Source organism: Pygocentrus nattereri, chromosome 16 (genome assembly GCF_015220715.1).
Source record: "Pygocentrus nattereri isolate fPygNat1 chromosome 16, fPygNat1.pri, whole genome shotgun sequence".
NCBI lineage: Eukaryota > Metazoa > Chordata > Actinopteri > Characiformes > Serrasalmidae > Pygocentrus > Pygocentrus nattereri.
This window is the reverse complement of record NC_051226.1, coordinates 5593769-5609842: the sequence shown is the minus strand read 5'-3', so window position 1 is coordinate 5609842 and position 16074 is coordinate 5593769. Positions and strand designations below refer to the sequence as shown.

General features: G+C 42.2%; 1 protein-coding gene across 4 annotated transcripts in view; it reads left to right on the top strand.

The window, feature by feature from the left end:
• ctif (CBP80/20-dependent translation initiation factor) overlaps nt 1–16074 on the top strand; it is a 194087-nt gene that overhangs the window by 60500 nt on the left and 117513 nt on the right. For all 4 annotated transcript variants that reach the window (XM_017711333.2, XM_017711332.2, XM_017711331.2 and 1 more), the window contains 2 exons: nt 7032–7136; nt 11236–11308. In XM_017711333.2, coding sequence (XP_017566822.1) covers nt 7032–7136; nt 11236–11308 — 178 coding nt within the window. The remainder of the gene's footprint in view (nt 1–7031; nt 7137–11235; nt 11309–16074) is intronic.

Here is a 16074-nt window from a genome sequence, read left to right as displayed (position 1 = left end):
GTAAACACAAACTACACAAATAAATAGATATTGAAAATGTGTCTTGTCTTGGGTGCCTTAGACTTTCGCACAGTAACTGTATTTGGTCCAACATTATTACTACACTGGGCAGTCAAAAATGCAGGTCCACCAGCTTATAGAAGGGGTTTTCTTATTTTTACTGCTTTAAGCATCAACATGAATTAAAAAAAATGAAAAAACAGATTTGAACAGTAATCATAATAATAGAAACATTCATACATAGACATTAACTTCACTATTTATATTTATCTTATAAACAAATGTGAAGTATTTTGAGGGGATTTGTACCTGTTTTTTCAAGAATTTCAACGTAATTAACTCTTTAATTCATTACATACTAAGAGTTATTATTCAGTAACTACAGGGACTTCAGTGCAAACTGGCTGAGTGTTAAGCCTTTGGGTCCACCGCTGGGCACCGTCCATGTAAGGGCTTAAATGACATGACTTAATATGTAAACAGCCATTCAGAGTGATTTGATATGAAATGGTTTATTGTACACTGTTAGTAATGAAGGTTCAGTGCAGGAACGTGTTTCATTCATCAAGGTACAAACAGTGTAAATGTTCCCTCAGAGCTCCAGCAGTGGTTCTAAGGTCTGATTGTGGGGCTTAAATCAGTTCCTCCAGGTGAAAAGTTGGTATTTGTTCCTTTTCATAACCGAATGTTTTAAAGCAGAGCAGTAGAGTAAAAGCCTGGAGGCGAGGCGAGGCAGGGCGTGTGGAGTCAGGGAACATAACTGTACCATAAAGGTACTGAGATGTGCCCATCCCAGTGAGAGAGGGGTCCTGCCCCAGTGACAGTTTAGTGCCTTTATTTCTGAGAGTGTAGTGATTTTTACCGACAGGAGTGTTGATGGGAACCAAGACTCCCATTGTCTTCAACTTAAACGTAGTTGTTTTACTTACTATCCAAAACCACCGGTGAGCCTACAGAGGTATATCATCATATAATTGTACGATTATGTTAAAAAAAAAAGAAAAGGTGTATTATTTTGCCTTGTAATGCCCACCATGTACCTTTTTTCATCAGGATTGAATTTTAAATTTGTTTTAAAATCTCACAGCTGTTGTAAAACAGTGTCTCAGGCAGTCTGTTTAAGTTATTTTGTCTAATAACTCTCTGAGGTGCCTTTTTAGAAGCCAGTCAGCTTTTTTTGTGGTTCCCATCACCGGTTCCCATCACTCTAGAACCGAGCATTTCACACTCAGTCTTATATATTGAATTATGCAGGAATTTTAAAAAATCAGTAGAATTTCCCTCTTAAGCGAAAGACTTAAAACGTCTTTAAGACTGTTAGAACATCCTTTCGGTCTTATGTGTCTCCTCCATTCTGCAGCATGTTATTGTGTCGCTGTGATGGCTGTGCTCTGCTGGTTCTGTCTCTGTGTGCAGTGAGTGCTAATTTGGAGTCATTTAAGCCACGGGCTAAATTTAATTAATGAGCTTTTCTGTCCCACCTTCACAGCAGTCTGCCTTTCACACTCAGCCACACACGCCTCTCTCTCTCTGCGTCCGTATCTTCCTCTCTCTCCTTCTCCTCCTCAGATTAAATAAGGTTTCATCAGCTCTTTGTTGTGTACAGCAATAGGGGTTGCATAGACTAGTCAACTAAGGTATCCTTTAGTGCTGGTGGCAGGTGTCGGCTGTTCGAGGACGCGCCGAGATGAAAATTCTTGACCAAAACTGAAATTCGGATCGCACTCTGTCGAAAAGCAAAACCAAAAGACAGTGGGCCTCGTTTATCAGCCATCCTTAAGAAGAAATTTCCTCTTTAATCCCACTTATGCAGTTGTCAAACATTCTGATATCCACTAATGTTTTCTTATTCTGGATTTGTTCTTGGGTGGGGCTGGGCACCGACATGCAATACCAAAATCATCTGCCAGAAAGTTGGTGCCAGAAAGTTGGTGCCTTTTTCAGTTCTTTGCATGAAACGACTGGCTCCCTGACGTGACTGGCTCACAGAAACGCAGAGAGCACACAGCTGGCTAAATATGTTGAAGAGGTTGAAAGTCTGGCTCTACTATGAAAAGTAACTGAGAACAGGTCCAGGAGTAACAAGTGCCTTAAGATAACGGCTTCCAAAAAGGGTTATACGGCAAATCTGATTAGACATGGAATTAATCTCCATCAAGAAAACGGCAGAATGTTTTTTGACTGCATGAAGAGCAGCACTTCGTCGCCGCTGGAGAACCTGGGCTACATGTATTATAACCATATGCAGACACCAGTGTTTCCAGTGATAAAATACCATCAAAGAAGTGGACAGTTTAGCACAGACTGTGCTATAATTTGCGTACTGTAGGTTTCATAAATGAACCCAGTTGCGTTGCGTTGAGTTGTATCGCCCTTTATTATTCCCACAATGGGGACATTTCACCTCCGCATTTAACCCATTCGTGCAGTGAAACACCCACATACACACAAATGAATGACTACACACACAAGGGGGCAGCCCTATCCATGGGGAGGAGCAGTTGTGGGTTAGGTACCTTGCTCAAGTCATGTACTGTCGGCGCAGGAGATCGGACCAGCGACCTTCTGGTCACGAAGCTGGTTCTCTGACTACTTGCATGTCTTTCACTGTAGATGTGAGGACTTGGACGGTGCTAGGGCCAGCTCTGCCAGTTCTACTCGCGCTAATGCAGTTGTCTATGGAGAAACAAGCCCTTTCACTGGAGCAGAGAAACTAAGGATCTCAGTAACCAGGTTTATTGTTAAAGGATTGCAGCTCGTGGATGTCCCAGGCTTAGGTGGGAAACGCGGGACAGATCATTTGTTTCATTCTTCTGCGGCGTGCATACAACAGTGGTTACAATAGTGTGTTTGTGCTTTGTGAGCACGTTTTTCTCTGTGTTTATTTATTCAGAGAGATGACAAAAGCATTAAACAGCCCCCATTCAGAGATATGCTGACTAGTTCCTGCCTGGTATGCAGTAGAAAAGCTAAGTGACCCTTATTAGTCCAACAACTTTGAAATTTCACCTCCGCGTTTAATCCATCCATGCAGTGAATCACCACATACACACTAGTGAGCACACACACACACACACACACTCTAGGGGGTAGTGAGCACACTTGCCCATAACGGTGGGCTGCCCTATCCACAGTGCCCGGGGAGCAGTTGGGGGTTAGGTGTCTTGCTCAAGGGCGCCTCATTCTCGTACTGTCGGCTCAGGGGATCTTACCAGCAACTGTTAAGTCTCTGTTAGGTCACAGGGCCGGTTCCCTAACCTTGAGGCTACAACTGCTCCAGAAGAAAAGAAAATTAATTATAATAAATATTAGTTTTTTGGTATTTTTGTCACAGTTAGAAAAAAGGTCTCGTTTTGGCATCATTATCAAGTTGAAAATGTCGTCTCCGTATCAGGATCGAACATTTTCAAACGATACCCAACGCTGTTCTTGGGTAAAAACAGAATCTACACACACTCAAGAGCCCAAAGGCGAGAACGGTTCCGTGCTTTGAGAACACGTCATGAATCTGACAGACTTTTTCTTAGAACCTTCCTCAAGAGCACATTTAAGACAGACTTGGGAAGATATTGGTGGATGAGGCCCGGTGTTCTTTTATATATAAATCACCAGCTTATTCATGTTTTTCATTAAACATGAGATGATGATGATGATGATGATGATGATGATGCTTTGAAGGAGGTCAATCAAAGTTGTTAGGAAAGAAAACTGGGAAAACACGGTGACACTTTTATTTTAAACACTTTGCTGAATCATATTAAGTATTAAAATCTGTTATGAACACTTCATACTTTATGGTTTTTCCAAAGACGTGTGTAACTGAATTCCAGCAGTGTGGAGTTCTTCAGCAGCACGTTAGACGCTTTAGTGTTCGTCATTTAGAGAAGAAACAGCCATAAACCCCAACAGGACCCAGTGAGTGCACGTTTGCAGTAATATCGTTCAAAATCACCGCCCCTATAAAAGATGGTCCTTCAAGGGTTATTTAGTAAAGAACCCTTTGCCTGATTACAGGGTTCTTTGCCTAGTGAAGTGGTTATTCAGATCGATTGAGAATGTTTTATATGGTTCTGTAAAGAACCGTTTTGAAAAGGGTTCTGTGTAGCACTTTAAAAGATTCTTCTGTTGTTGCAATAATAATAGAAGAACAATAGAAGAACCCTTGTAGGTGTTACATAGAACCCTTTTCAAATGTGGTTTTTATGCTGTAATATACAAGCTAGGAAAATAAACAAGTCAACAAATCTCTGATTTGTTAAGGTGATAAAAATCAGACGTCAGGTTTTTATAGTTGATCTCTGTCATCTACAGTAACTTAATGTAAGTAATAAACGGACACGGAATAGTGGGATTCTGGAATGCCACTTACGCTGCATCACACCTGGTCTTGGACCCCCTTTTGCCTTCAGAACTGCTTTAATTCTTCGTGGCAGACTTTCATCAAGGTGTTGGAAACGTTCCTCGGAGATTCTGGTTGGTTATTTGAGTTCCTGTTGTCTTTCTATCATCTGGAACCAGTCTGCCCATTCTCCTCTGACCTCTCACACCAACAAGCCATTTTCGTCCACACAACTGACCGCTCACTGGATATTTCCTCTTTTTCGGACCGTTCTCTGTAAACCCTAGAGATGGTTGTGTGTGAAAATCCCAGCAGATCAGCAGTTTCTGAAATACTCAGACCAGCCCGTCTGGCACCAACAACCACGCCACGTTCAAAGCCCCTTAAATCCCCTTTCTTCCCCGTTCTGATGCTCGGTCTGCACTTCAGCAGGTCGTCCTGACCACCTCTACATGCCTAAATGCAGTGAGCTGCAGCCGTCAGAGTAATCAGAGTAAGAGTTCAGATGCACTGAGAAATCTGATGACTGAGCTAAAATCCAGCCTCTTTATCAGATTTCTAGATTGGAATGTGGTGTTTACATTACAATTTGAATAATGGGATAACTGCAGAAATCTGATTATGATTGGATTATTGAGTGCATGTAAACACACTCGTTGTTGTCACTGGATCGTTTGGTATTTGGTTGATGTGTTGATACAGATTGATGGATTGTTACATCTCATAATATCTTGCACACCAAAGGTAAAAAAAGCACCATTATCACTGATTTTTCACTAACTTTCGCAGGCCACATGAACCCACTGACCAGTCACGATTGCCTCTGGCGTTGGCATAGCTGGAATTATATTACAGCAGCTGGACGTTTTGGCGAATGCTGACTTTGTTTGTCTTCTGTTCTGTCGCACGCAGAGCTGCGTCTCCAAGATGAGCTCAAGCTGAGTGACTGATATCTGAGCATGAACACTCAAAGTTTTCACCATTGAACGAGGGAGCCTGAACCACTGAAACTGTTCTCCTTTCGCTTTTCCAAAGTGGCCTGGCCAAAGACACAGTTTGTCCATTCTACGAGAAGGAACGATACGAAACCGTTCCCAAAAAAATCCCGTGGCGTTTGGTGTGTAATGGCCTTTACTGAATACACTGAAATCCGGTCTCGAGGACTGAAAGGTTGGTAGGTCTCGTTCCTGAACGTAGCCAAGAACCGCCTGCTATAACAAGAAGGGGCCATTTAACAAACTCAAACTGACCAACCACAGATTTTTGTCTTCGCATGATGGTAAAACGGTAAATGTGCAGCTCCAAACTGATTTTAAAGTCCTTTAACTGCTGGAGTTCGGATCCGTTAGCTGATTAAGAAGAATTACAGATAAATCCTTCTTGGTATTGTGTGAATTAGGCTTTGTGTGGACATATTGGCTTGGCTGAGAGGGGAGGGGATTAATAAAGCTTAAGATCCTGGTGGGTGGGCTCCTTACTAGTGGAGTAGGGGGTCTGTTTGTTTTGGTCGTACTGTAAGAGGTTAAAGGAGGTGCACACGCATGCAGCTTCAGCCTGGTGGGAGCTCAGTTTGTATTTTTTGGGGTTTGCATATCTTTTTGTCTCCCAACAGCTCAAAGAAAAAAATGAATGCTGAAAATATTCTTACATTTAGGTACTGAATATTCAGTCGTATGCCTAGTTTGAACACTCCTGGTCAAACTACACGTTTTGTAGAATTTTTAAAAAGTGAGAATAGGTCAATACATCCTCTACAGAGAACACAATACGGCATTTCGCCGGAAACTGTAGTGCATCGTTTTTTAAAATGATTTTTATTTGTGTAACATATTTGAAAAAATAAACCACAAGATATAAAGTGCGCCATAACTTTTGCACAGGCGACTTTTTCTGTTGCAGTTTTTAATTTTTAAAAGTTCTGACTCTGTTGTTTAGAAGAACACGGGTTTGGCTCTTGACTTCTCACTGCAGTCCAATCCGGCAGCAGCGCCTGGTGTCATTTAATGAAGGATTGCTTAGATAAACTATCGACCCGGATGGGAACCGCAACTAATAACCACATTAACATGCATGAGATCACTGCTTTTAGCAGTCCTGTCCTTTGTGTTCTAACATTAGTGTTTTTCTGAGCAGATAACGATCAGATCTCAACCAAAAACCCAGAATATCCAGGCATCACTTCACTGTGGTGTTAAATCAGTTTAAAGGTAGTCAGATGCTTTAACTCAAATCTCATCCTCTCAGTTATTTGTTTATCAAACAGTTTATGCGACACATTTATGTAATATTTATGTAATGTTAAGCAAGTGTGCTCGATGTCAGATCACTTTAACAGGCAACTAGTACCAGCTAGGTTACCATGGTTATGAACAGCTCTAGCTCACATATTTATATTACCATAGAAACACATTTTAGCAGGCGCTCTCTCTCTCTCTCATATATATATATATATATATATATATATATATATATATATATATATATATGTGTATGTGTGTGTGTGTGTGTGTGTGTGTGTGTGTAAGGTGATGTTCTGCTGCTTTGCTACTGACACAATAATTATATGAAGTTATATCACTCTTGAAAATGTCTGTTAATACAGTGTGTGCTGACTGTGGGTTGTGCTACAGTCATTTTCCATAGATGTTTGTTGCTCTTACTCGAGTGTATTTTCTCATGGCTGTGTTTGTAGGGGCGCTACGTGGGATCTGCAGCCAGAGAAACTGGATTTCTCCCAGTTCCACAGAAAGCAGTTCAGAGGAACACCAAAGCACCTCCCGCACATCGACCGAGAGGGGTGAGTGTATACGCACACACACACACACACACACACACACACACACACACACACACACACACTCATACATACACACCGAAGACTTTAAAACACTGGTTGTGTGGTACCCATCCATGCTCTAACACACCTGGTCCAACTAGGGCCGTCACGATTAATCAGTTAAATTCGATATGCTTTTTGCTTGATGATAATAAGGAATGCACCAATATCTGGTGCAGAAGTCTATTTTTTATGCACATATGATGCTAATGTAATTTAGCTATTAGAGTTGTAAACTCATTACAGTTTCTATTTCTTTTTAAAGCACTTTGACCTGCTGCATGTATGAAATTTATAAATACCTTATTATATATATAAGTGTAGAAGTCAGAATTAGATCCAACCCAAGTGACAGTTTGGAAAAATATAACGCTTATTTGTAGAAACTGAACTAATGCATTGAAATTTGTACCTCACACTCATTTCTTATTTAGGCCACACCCACTATCAGTTTGTCATTTGAAAGGAGGTGTAACGTTTTTATTTGGAGTCCTTTTTAGATGATTAATAAACCCTTTATTGATTATCAGTAACACATCAACTACATATCAGTAGTGCAGCATCTGAATACAGTGAAGTAAAGATCCTGTAGATGTTCTGTAGATACGCTACTTCCATTACACAAAACCTAACCTTACCAACCGTACCCAACACCTAACCCTCACCCTGACCTTAACCTCAACCCAACACCTAACCCTCACCCTGACCTTAACCTCAACCCAACATCTAACCCTCACCCTGACCTTAACCTCAACCCAACACCTAACCCTCACCCTGACCTTAACCTCAACCCAACACCTAACCCTCACCCTGACCCTAACCCTCACCCTGACCTTAACCTCAACCCAACACCTAACCCTCACCCTGACCCTAACCCTCACCCTGACCTTAACCTCAACCCAACACCTAACCCTCACCCTGACCCTAACCCTCACCCTGACCTTAACCTCAACCCAACACCTAACCCTCACCCTGACCCTAACCCTCACCCTGACCTTAACCTCAACCCAACACCTAACCCTCACCCTGACCCTAACCCTCACTCTGACCTTAACCTCAACCCAAAACCTAATCCTAGCCCTCACCCTCATGTGTGTTTGACATATTAGTCAGAGTCTGTTGAGTGTTTCATCTAAAAGAACCACTCAGTATAAAGTGTCACCAAAGAAGGTGTTGAATAAAGTGTCATCCATCCATCCATCCATCCATCCATCCATCCATCCATTTTCTAAGCCGCTTCTCCGTCAGGGTCGCGGGGGGTGCTGGAGCCTATCCCATCAGTCTTCGTATCAGTCAGAATTAAATCAGATCACAATCTGTTAATGATGTCCAGCTCTAAGCAGGAAAAGCAGTAAAGTATGCAGGACTGGTCAGACGAGAACCACTGCTTCACCCACGAAACAGTCTTTGACCTTTTGACCTGATTGCATGAACTGAATTTATAAATTCACGCATCTTCAGACCCACAGTCGATGTTGGCGCATGTAAAACGGCACATTCGAACTGTGTTTTTCAAAACTACACCTGAAAACCAGCTCCAGAGCTTCTGGAGTGCCCTCAGTCAAGGACAGGGTGGGGTCTGTTGGGGTCACTCTCTGATCTATCCTGCCCTCTAGTGGCTGGAGGGAAATTTGGGTCCAGTTTCCACATTTTCACCTTATTGTGTGTAAAGGCTGTTACAGTCCACACTACAGTCATATGCAAAAGTTTGGGTGCTCCTGATTAAATTACATAATCTGTTGTGATAATAAGTTACATCCTCTGCAGATGACGCACTTACGCACATCTCAGTGCACAATTTCTATTTATTTGCAGGATTTAGAATTTTGTGTTAAATTCAACGAATAAACAGTAATTGTATTCAAATCAAATTACATTTGAATTTTCACTTAGAAATATGTCAAAGAAACCTTTGCATGTGATGGTATGTGCTAATTTTTTAAATGATATCCATTGATTATTTTCAAAGGTAAAAATCTTTATATATTGTGTGCATCGTCTGTTTTGCGATCCTGGGAATCTGCATTGAATAATTTGCTAAAGAATTGGATTCAATCATCAGTCAAGCAACCTTTATTTCGGCTCAGAGGTACATTGAGGGTGACCTTCATTTATAGTGTAGCCAAGCAAATTACACAGGAGTAAAAAAACGTTGAAATTTACCAACTAAAATACATGAAAACCGTCTAAGCGTTGGCCGTGTCATCAGGAGATCGCGAGCTCAATCCCTGGTGATGCTGCAGCCGTCCGTAGCCGGAAGTCCAAGAGAGCACGACTGGCCTCGCTCTCTCTGGGTGGGTAGGATGGCCCCCCTTCTCCCCCCCATCACTCAGCATGACACTAGTCAGTGCAGGCGTCTGTTCGCTGATGGTCGGCGCTTTCCTCCGAGCGCGTGACGTTGCATGAGCGGCAGTTAGAAAAGAAGCGGTGGCTGGTTTCACAGGTCTCTGAGGAAGCCTGTGCTGCCTTCACCCTCCTAGAGCTGATGGTATTGCGTGATTGGGGGAGTCGTAAAAAAAAAAAAAAAAAACCCTGGGTAAAAATAAATAAATAAATAACAGCTCGAATAGTAAACAGGCATAGCATATAAATAAAATATCTAACAAAAAGACATTAAAATGAAGTGAAAGAGCAGATAGAGAGCCGTACGAAAAATCCAATTATTTACTAAAAAGAACAGTGAAGTGATAAAACTCAATAAAATATTAAAATCAAACTGTTGTTGCTACTACTACTATTAATAGTAATAATAATATAAAATAAGTATAATAGTTATAGTAAAAATAACCAATATAAGGAGAAAAGAAAAGCTAGACTCAACTAAAACAGCTACTGCGCTGTCTGACGGTGGTTTGAGACTAAACGTTTAAAATGACTGGGTGACACCAGCGAGTGAGTTTTAGAGACCCCTGTAGTGACTCCAGCTCACTGGTGCTGTAAAACCTCTCGGTACCTGACAGGGGATCCAGTCACTGCAGCGAGTCTCATAATTAACGTTTTATAGAGATCATCAATGAATCGGTCAATAAAGGCCATGTTCACATTATCAGGTTGAAGTGGCACAAATCTGATTTTTTGCTCTGATGCGACTGAGATCTGATGTTTTCAGGGCTGTGGACACAAATCTGATCTTATCAATTCCAACCTGAGCGACTTTCATATGTGGTCTTAGATCGGATACGTATCCGAGTCGTGGCCATGCGACCGTAATGTGACGCTCAGATCGGAATTCATGTGCTTTTTTTCCTGCTGCGCATGACCATCATTCAGCGTTACCATGGCAACAGCACAGAACAGACGTTAAAGCCTGTAAACGGTGGAAAAGCAGCTCATCTCACCTTCTCCTCCTCCGTCTGGCTCTAATAATGAAGCTGAGAGCTGATCAGAGTTAATGATCTTCTCAGCGAAGCTCGTTCTGCTCGTTAGTTGGTGCTGATGATGCAGTGATTCAGTCACGTGACGTTACTGAGCAGGACGAGCTCATGAGGGTCATTTCAGGACGCCGGTTCATCACGTTAATGACAGATTTGAGTCTCTAAACGAGTGTGAACCATCGAGTCAGAGAGATTATTGGAAACAAATTAAATCAAATAAATGTTCATTGTGAAATTTACTCATGAAGTGTTGATCATTGTCCAAAATGTTTGAGTATGTTTTCAAAGGGCAAATATAATGGAAAACTGGAACAGCAGTGCTGTGTCTGATCCACTCTTACCAGCACAACACACACATCAGTGTTACTGCAGTGCTGAGAATAATCCTCCACCCACATAGCACCTGCTCTGTGAGGGTCCATGGGGGTCCTGACCACTGAAGAACAGGGTAACAGAGTATCAGAGAAACAGATGGACTACAGTCTGTAACTGTAGAACTACAAAGACCAGCTATACAGTAAGTGGAGCTGATAAAGTGGACAGTGAGCGTAGAAACGAGGAGGTGGTCAGAATCTTACGCCTGATACTCTTAGATAAACTAAGATGAAACTCAGTGACTGAACTCAGTTCAGTCTGAGAGGTGATCAGTCGTATTGATCAGTTTTGTTCCTTCCCTTCTCCTCCAGGATGATGAAGGGCAAGTTTGATGATGATGGCATTGACCTCAACGACATGGAGAAGTTCCTGCCCGGCCTGCCAGTGAGTTTCTCTTTTCATCATTTTATCAAAACACTATTTCAGGGATTGGAGAAGTAGGGATGCTGGGAGCGCCTGCTTTCAGTTAAGAAAATAATAGTAATAATAAAATTAAAGAGAGTATTTCGAGTGTAATTATAGACCCACGTCTCTTGGTCAAATGACATGTTTTGTTGATTTTTTTTAGGTGAAAATAAATTTGTGAAAAAAATCAAACTGACTCTCAAACTGACTTTCCAGACCAAAGTGCAGCAGGGAGTAGTGTTTATATGTCTGACGCCCTGATTTCAGTTCATGAAGGCCTTGCTGATTAGCTGATGAGCTGAAACAGGTGTGTTTAATGAGGTGCTGAAGTCTGCAGAGCTTTGGCCTGCGAGGACTGGACCCTGACACACATGCTCGGAGTGGAGACTGTGAGCCAGGCCTTCTCGTTTCAACATCAGTGTCTGACCTCACAAATGTGCTTCTGAAAGAACGGTCAAAAATTCCCATAATCACACTCCTAACCCTTGTGGAAAACCTTCCGAGAAGAGCTGAAGCTGTTATAGCTGCAAAGGGTGGGCCGACATCATACTAAACCCTATGGATTCAGAAGGAGATTTCGTGTGTGTGTGAAGGTAGGCGAGCGAATACTTTTGGCAATATAGTGTCTGTGTGTGTGTGTGTGTGTGTGTGTGTATATATATATATATATATGTATAAAATTTTGCTTTTGCCAAAAGAAAACCTTGTATCTCCAAAACTGCAAGAGATGGAAAAAACATACTTTCTTTTAATGTAAGGCAGTGGAACCAGAGATTTTTCCAAGTAATTTTGGACCATTTCTTTTGGTCCATTCTTCAAGAAATTTACATAAGATGTAAATAACAACAGATATCTTCAAATTATGCCAAAAATATATGCATGTTTGAATGTATGCATGTTTGTGCGTGTGTGTGTGTGTGTGTGTGTGTGTGTCTATTATGTAGTGTTTTAATATTTTAGTAAATAAATGGAAATTGTTTTCACTCTGAAGTTCAGCAGAGCTTGGTTAACACGTGGTGCAGTTCTTTTTCTTTTTATGTTTTATTTGAATATTTTGAAAATGTACTTCAGCCTGTTGGATTAAATTAGTACTTTGAAGCCTACACAAAACACCTTTTTGTAAATTATCCCAAATTATCCAAACTAATGTCTCTGAGCACGTCCTGCATTCACTGCTTTAAATTTCCCATGTTTCCGTGCCTCCCCTCGCCGTATTTTCACCGTTGGAGTTGAGTCTCTTGGTGTGCAAGGCCCCTTTCCATTGTGGCGTGTCAGTGAGGATTTGGTTTCCGTGGGCTTTTCTTGTTCATCTGCGTTTGTTTGGTTCAGTGCAGTGAGGCAGTAAAGCAGCAGCTGCTGTGTGAAGGGGTAAGATGTACTGAGGGTCAGCCACTCTGACCACAGGTAGTTTATGAAGCTGCATTTTCTCTGGGTTCATTATTAATACCTTGCTGTGCGTTGGTGCAGTAATCAGAGGGCGCCATCTGGTGGCTAGAGCTAGAATAGCATTTAGGCAGTTTGCAATCCAATGCTGACATCTAGTGCTAGTTTGTGGTCATGGACCGGTGTGGTGTGAGGGTTAGTGAAAATGAGCAAACTAGTAGCTCTTCTCCAGCTGTGTTATGCACAGCGCCCCCAGGTGGAGCAACACATAACCCTGGGAATTGTTTGAGTACCATAAGTAGCCAGAAGTTGCTATATGCAATATTAAAAAACAATACCCTGTACGTTCGTATGGAAAAGTATCACCGCTGTGGTCAAATTCCAGGTTTTGTTGATTTTTTAAAATGTTTTTAAGTGAAAGTAAAGCAGCACATCCTCTACAGAGAACACACGTCTGCACGTTTTAATGCACAGTGACTGATTATTTGCTGGATTTAATGTTAGAGGACAGAAAAACAGAAATATGAAGAAAAATGCCATATTTAATTGAGTTTTCTGCAGATGATGTCATGTTCACAACATGATGTACTCAGATCAGCAGCGCATGCAGTTTGCCTAAATTTTGCTCTCTTAATGAAGTTTGCAGTCGGTCAGTGCTCTACAAGTACTGACCGCATCTGCAATGTGCTCAGAAAAGCATGTTGTGTTGTATTGTGACCTGATTTATCACAATAACAATATATATTGTCATTATTATATTGACCAGCCCTGTGTGTGTGAAGGAGGAAAAAAGTGTGTATATATTTGATAAATAAATATATTAAAATATTTATTTATTATATTATGTTTATTCAAAGAAACATAAAAAACATACTTTTAATGTAAATAAAATTTTGGGCTGTTAATCATGAAATTTACATTGCAAATTATGTCTAAAACGGAAAAGTGACCAAAATGGAGATACAAGGTTTTGTTTCCGGCAGCAGTGGTGTGTGGGTGTGGGTGTGTGTGTGTGTTACACACTCTGTGTTGTAGAACGGTGCTGGAAAGGTGAAAGGTGATCTGAAAAAGATTCCAGCCCATGTTATTGTGTCTGAGGCTGAATGCCCTCAGACTGGCTCTGCCAGACACTGTGAGGTGTGTGTGTGTGTGTGTGTGTGTGTGTGTGTGTGTGTGTGTGTGTGTGTGTGTGTATCAGCGTTTGCTCAGCCAGGCTAATGCCAGCTATTGTTCTCCTCAGACTGACGCTCTTCCCCCTCACCTTCTGTCTGTAGGTTAAAGATACACAGCGTTTAGTAGCATCACATTTGGGAGGTGTTACTGCAGCTCTAGTAGTTTTTGTATGTATTGCCGCAGAATAAATGAACCAAGAATAAAAACAAGAACAGTCGGATTCCCTGAAATATCTCAGACCTGCTTGCAGTGTGGTATAGAACATGGGGCATAAGTAGGGATGGACATTCGATGTGATCCAGATGTGTTCAGATTATCTTCAGATTATCTTCAGGCCACTGTGAATGATCCCTATTACATCGTAGGGGCTTTTATGGCCTGCTTTGGAAAAATCTGTCAATTTCCCTTTGAAGTTTTGCTTTGGACAGTCTGTGTCATGTCAGAGACAAATCCAGAATGCCAAGTAACGCTGTAGTCTATTTTATCTCATCAGTTTTAGCTCAAAATCGGTGAGTGTGTTTACATGCACTTCGTAATCCAGTAACTGCAGAAAATCTGATTTTGTCAGTAATCCGATCGACACGTTGACATGCACTTGAGTAGTCAGATAATGTGAAACTCCACATCTACGCAACGCGCAACTAGTTACTTGAAAGCTTCACAGTATAAAGCAAGTCCAAAATGCAGACTCTGCACTGCCCTCTGGTGGAGAATAGAATTCAAACATCTTGTGATTCTAGAAAGAAGCTAACCTGGCTGTCAAAAATCATTTACTCTTTTTTGGTAGGATTTCATGAAAGATTGAAAATTCCAAAATACTTATGCCAAGCATAAAGCAAATTTGTGTTTTTTTTAATAATTAATGAATTTATTTGTAAGCAAGTGTGAGTAAAAAGTCATATTGTTAGCTTTATATCTTTGCCTGTAGGGCAGTAGAGTGTGTGCTATTTAAAAAAGGAGCAGCTTTTTAAAATGTCTCTAGTGTGTTTGGACTGGACATCAGCTTCCTCTGCGTCATGACGTGTAAAAGGCCAGAATGTAGTCGATTGTTTGATTCCTCAGTCTCCTGTTCTTTGAGGTCAGTGAGTTAGGGGCCTTTGCTCTAGTTGGAGCTGGACAGGTAGTCGAGTTGAAAATGAACACTGAATTGAACACGTGTAGCAGAAACCCAGTTAAATCTGAAACTGCTCAATCTCTCGCTCAGTCACTCGCTCAATCACTCGCTCAGTCACTCGCTCAATCACTCGCTCAGTCACTCGCTCAATCACTCGCTCAATCACTCGCTCAGTCACTCGCTCAATCACTCGCTCAATCACTCGCTCAGTCACTCGCTCAATCACTCGCTCAGTCACTCGCTCAATCACTCGCTCAATCACTCGCTCAATCTCTCGCTCAATCACTCGCTCAATCTCTCGCTCAGTCACTCGCTCAGTCACTCGCTCAGTCACTCGCTCAATCTCTCGCTCAGTCACTCGCTCAGTCTCTCGCTCAGTCACTCGCTCAGTCACTCGCTCAATCACTCGCTCAGTCACTCGCTCAGTCACTCGCTCAGTCACTCGCTCAATCTCTCGCTCAGTCACTCGCTCAGTCTCTCGCTCAGTCTCTCGCTCAATCTCTCGCTCAGTCACTCGCTCAGTCACTCGCTCAGTCACTCGCTCAATCTCTCGCTCAGTCACTCGCTCAGTCACTCGCTCAGTCACTCGCTCAGTCTCTCGCTCAGTCTCTCGCTCAGTCTCTCGCTCAATCACTCGCTCAGTCACTCGCTCAGTCACTCGCTCAGTCACTCGCTATGTCACTCGCTCAGTCACTCGCTCAGTCACTCGCTCAATCTCTCGCTCAATCTCTCGCTCAGTCACTCGCTCAGTCACTCGCTCAATCTCTCGCTCAATCTCTCGCTCAGTCACTCGCTCAGTCACTCGCTCAGTCACTCGCTCAGTCACTCGCTCAGTCACTCGCTCAATCACTCGCTCAGTCACTCGCTCAATCACTCGCTCAATCACTCGCTCAGTCACTCGCTCAATCACTCGCTCAGTCACTCGCTCAATCACTCGCTCAATCACTCGCTCAATCTCTCGCTCAATCACTCGCTCAATCTCTCGCTCAGTCACTCGCTCAGTCACTCGCTCAGTCACTCGCTCAATCTCTCGCTCAGTCACTCGCTCAGTCTCTCGCTCAGTCACTCGCTCAGT